The 2,150-nt window shown below is 35.0% G+C and overlaps 1 protein-coding gene across 1 annotated transcript in view; it reads left to right on the forward strand.

Annotated features, from left to right (window-relative positions):
* LOC103209129 (serine/threonine-protein kinase Nek1-like) overlaps positions 1 to 1,777 on the forward strand; it is a gene marked incomplete at its 3' end in the record, with an annotated part of 135,627 nt that extends 133,850 nt beyond the window's left edge. Inside the window, exons 12-14 of the mRNA XM_007954908.1 lie at positions 213 to 272; positions 363 to 410; positions 1,703 to 1,777. Coding sequence (XP_007953099.1) covers positions 213 to 272; positions 363 to 410; positions 1,703 to 1,777 — 183 coding nt within the window. The remainder of the gene's footprint in view (positions 1 to 212; positions 273 to 362; positions 411 to 1,702) is intronic.
* Positions 1,778 to 2,150: the final 373 nt, after the last annotated feature.

The following is a 2,150-nucleotide window of genomic DNA, read 5'->3' on the forward strand; positions in this document are numbered from 1 at the left end:
CCCTTTTCTTTGTTGAAGAGGGTCTGTGCAATCCTTCTGCCTAGTCCACCATCTTGCTGGAACTCCAATACCTCTAACTTTTTTAAATTTTTTTTTTTTTTTTTTTTAACTTCTGTGGGCATATATCTCTGTCTTTGGTGTGGTAATTTTCCTGATGAAACTAGAAAAATTAGGAATTATTATTGATCAAAATGTTCTTTTTTTAATTTTAGGAAGCAGGAAGAAAAGGAAGGTTGGAATTTATTGAAAAAGAAAAGAAGCAAAAGGATCAGGTAGGTTTTTTTTTTTTGTTGTTTCTTTGCTGAGTTTTAGATTATCATAGTTTTAGGAATTCTAAGAATTTGTTTTTAAAATTGTTACAGGTTAGTTTATTGAAGGCTGAACAGATGAAAAGGCAAGAAAAGGAACGGGTAAGAGGATGGTCCATTTTTCCATGGCACGTTCTTTCTCCTCTCATACACACGCTTTTTCATATACGATTTTATTTATTTTTCTCTTATTGTTGAAAATATATGTAGCACAACATAGACCAATTCAGCAGTTTCTACATCTACCATTTAGTTACACTGATTACGTTCTTCAAGTTGTGTAGCTATTTTCACTCTCCTTTCCTCAGTTGTTTCTCCCCCATTGACATAAATTCACTGCCCTCTAAGATTCCTAATTTTTCAAGTCACTGTTGTCAGTTTGATCCTGTATTTTAGTTCTTTAAAAATCCTAATACTCAAGACAGACATTTTTTACTAGTTTAGCTAAACTTTTGTTTGATTTTAAGAAGATTTCCAGGTACAATCTTCATGTAAGGTTTAAAGATTGTCTTAGGGCAATTGTTTCTGGGGTTCGTCTAACATTTATAGCTCAGGAAGTCTGGAGTCCATGAGAATTTGAAATTCTATTCTATATTTTCCTCCTTTTCCACCCCTTTAATCAGGATTCTTTTATGGAATCTTTGGTCTGAGTGTTCAGTAATAATAGCCAGCCACCATCCAATTCCTTTGGTCTCATGACAAAGGAGGCATTTGTATATGGAGGCAATTAACACACATTTATATCCTCCTGTTTCTGACTCTCCTTTTTCCTCAGTTATTCTAGCCAAATAGAGACCAATTGTTTTGCCTCGTATGGCCACTTGCAAGCTTTTAAGACCCCAACACTACACAACTAACTAAGAGGTAGAGCAGAGATACTAAACATGTTATTAGGCCAGTTAACTGGGATATCCTATGAAACCATGATGCTAAACTTCCAAACAAAGAAACCAAATCCTATGAGGTTTTTGGTTGTACACAAGCAGCCTTAGCAGCTCCTTTTTTTTGTTGTTTGTTTTTGTCATCATCATTATATATCGATCACATAGCTTTTGTTAATTCAGCTTTTTATAGGTATACGGTTTATTGACAGCAATTACAATAATCAGCTATGCAACCTTTCCTTAACACGGTATTTCCATCACTATTAACTGGCTCTTTCCCTCTTCCCTCCTGCCCCTGGTAACCACAAGTAAACTTTGTTCTCTATACATTTGCCTTTTCTTGTCTTTCTATATAAAAGGAGGTGATTATTTCTCCTTTTGTGATTGACTTACTGCATTCAGCATAATGGCATACATACTTTTTTAAAATTGTATTAAATTGCTAAATTTATTTCATGAATTTTAAATTAAATTCTTGAAATGGTGTTTTCTTTGTTTCTTTTCCAAAAGTTGGAGAGAATAAATAGGGCCAGGGAACAAGGATGGAGAAATGTGCTAAGTGCAGGTGGAGGCGGTGAAGTAAAGGTAGGCATTTGATACCAGTATAATTTTGCTACCATTTTTCTTTTTTTCCTGTTTTGCCTTGCTCTTTAAAATCTATATAACTGTTCTTTCTTTGGGCCATGGTTGATATTTATTTAGACTCCTTCAGCATGTATTATAAATTTTTATCTTTACTGCATGTATTTGAAGGAGCTCTGGTGGCACAGTAGTTAAAGCATTTGGCTGCTGAAGAGAAGGTTTGTGGTTCAAACTCACCAACCACTTTGTGGGAGAAAGATGAGGCAGTCAGCTTCTGAAAGGATTTATAGCCTTGAAAATCCTTTGGGGCAGTTCTACTCTGTCTTACAGAGTCACTATGAGTTTGAATGAGTCGATTGTAGTGGGTTTGGTTTGC

Source organism: Orycteropus afer, unplaced genomic scaffold (assembly GCF_000298275.1).
Source record: "Orycteropus afer afer isolate SDZICR_OR568_19922 unplaced genomic scaffold, OryAfe1.0 scaffold00477, whole genome shotgun sequence".
Lineage (NCBI taxonomy): Eukaryota > Metazoa > Chordata > Mammalia > Tubulidentata > Orycteropodidae > Orycteropus > Orycteropus afer.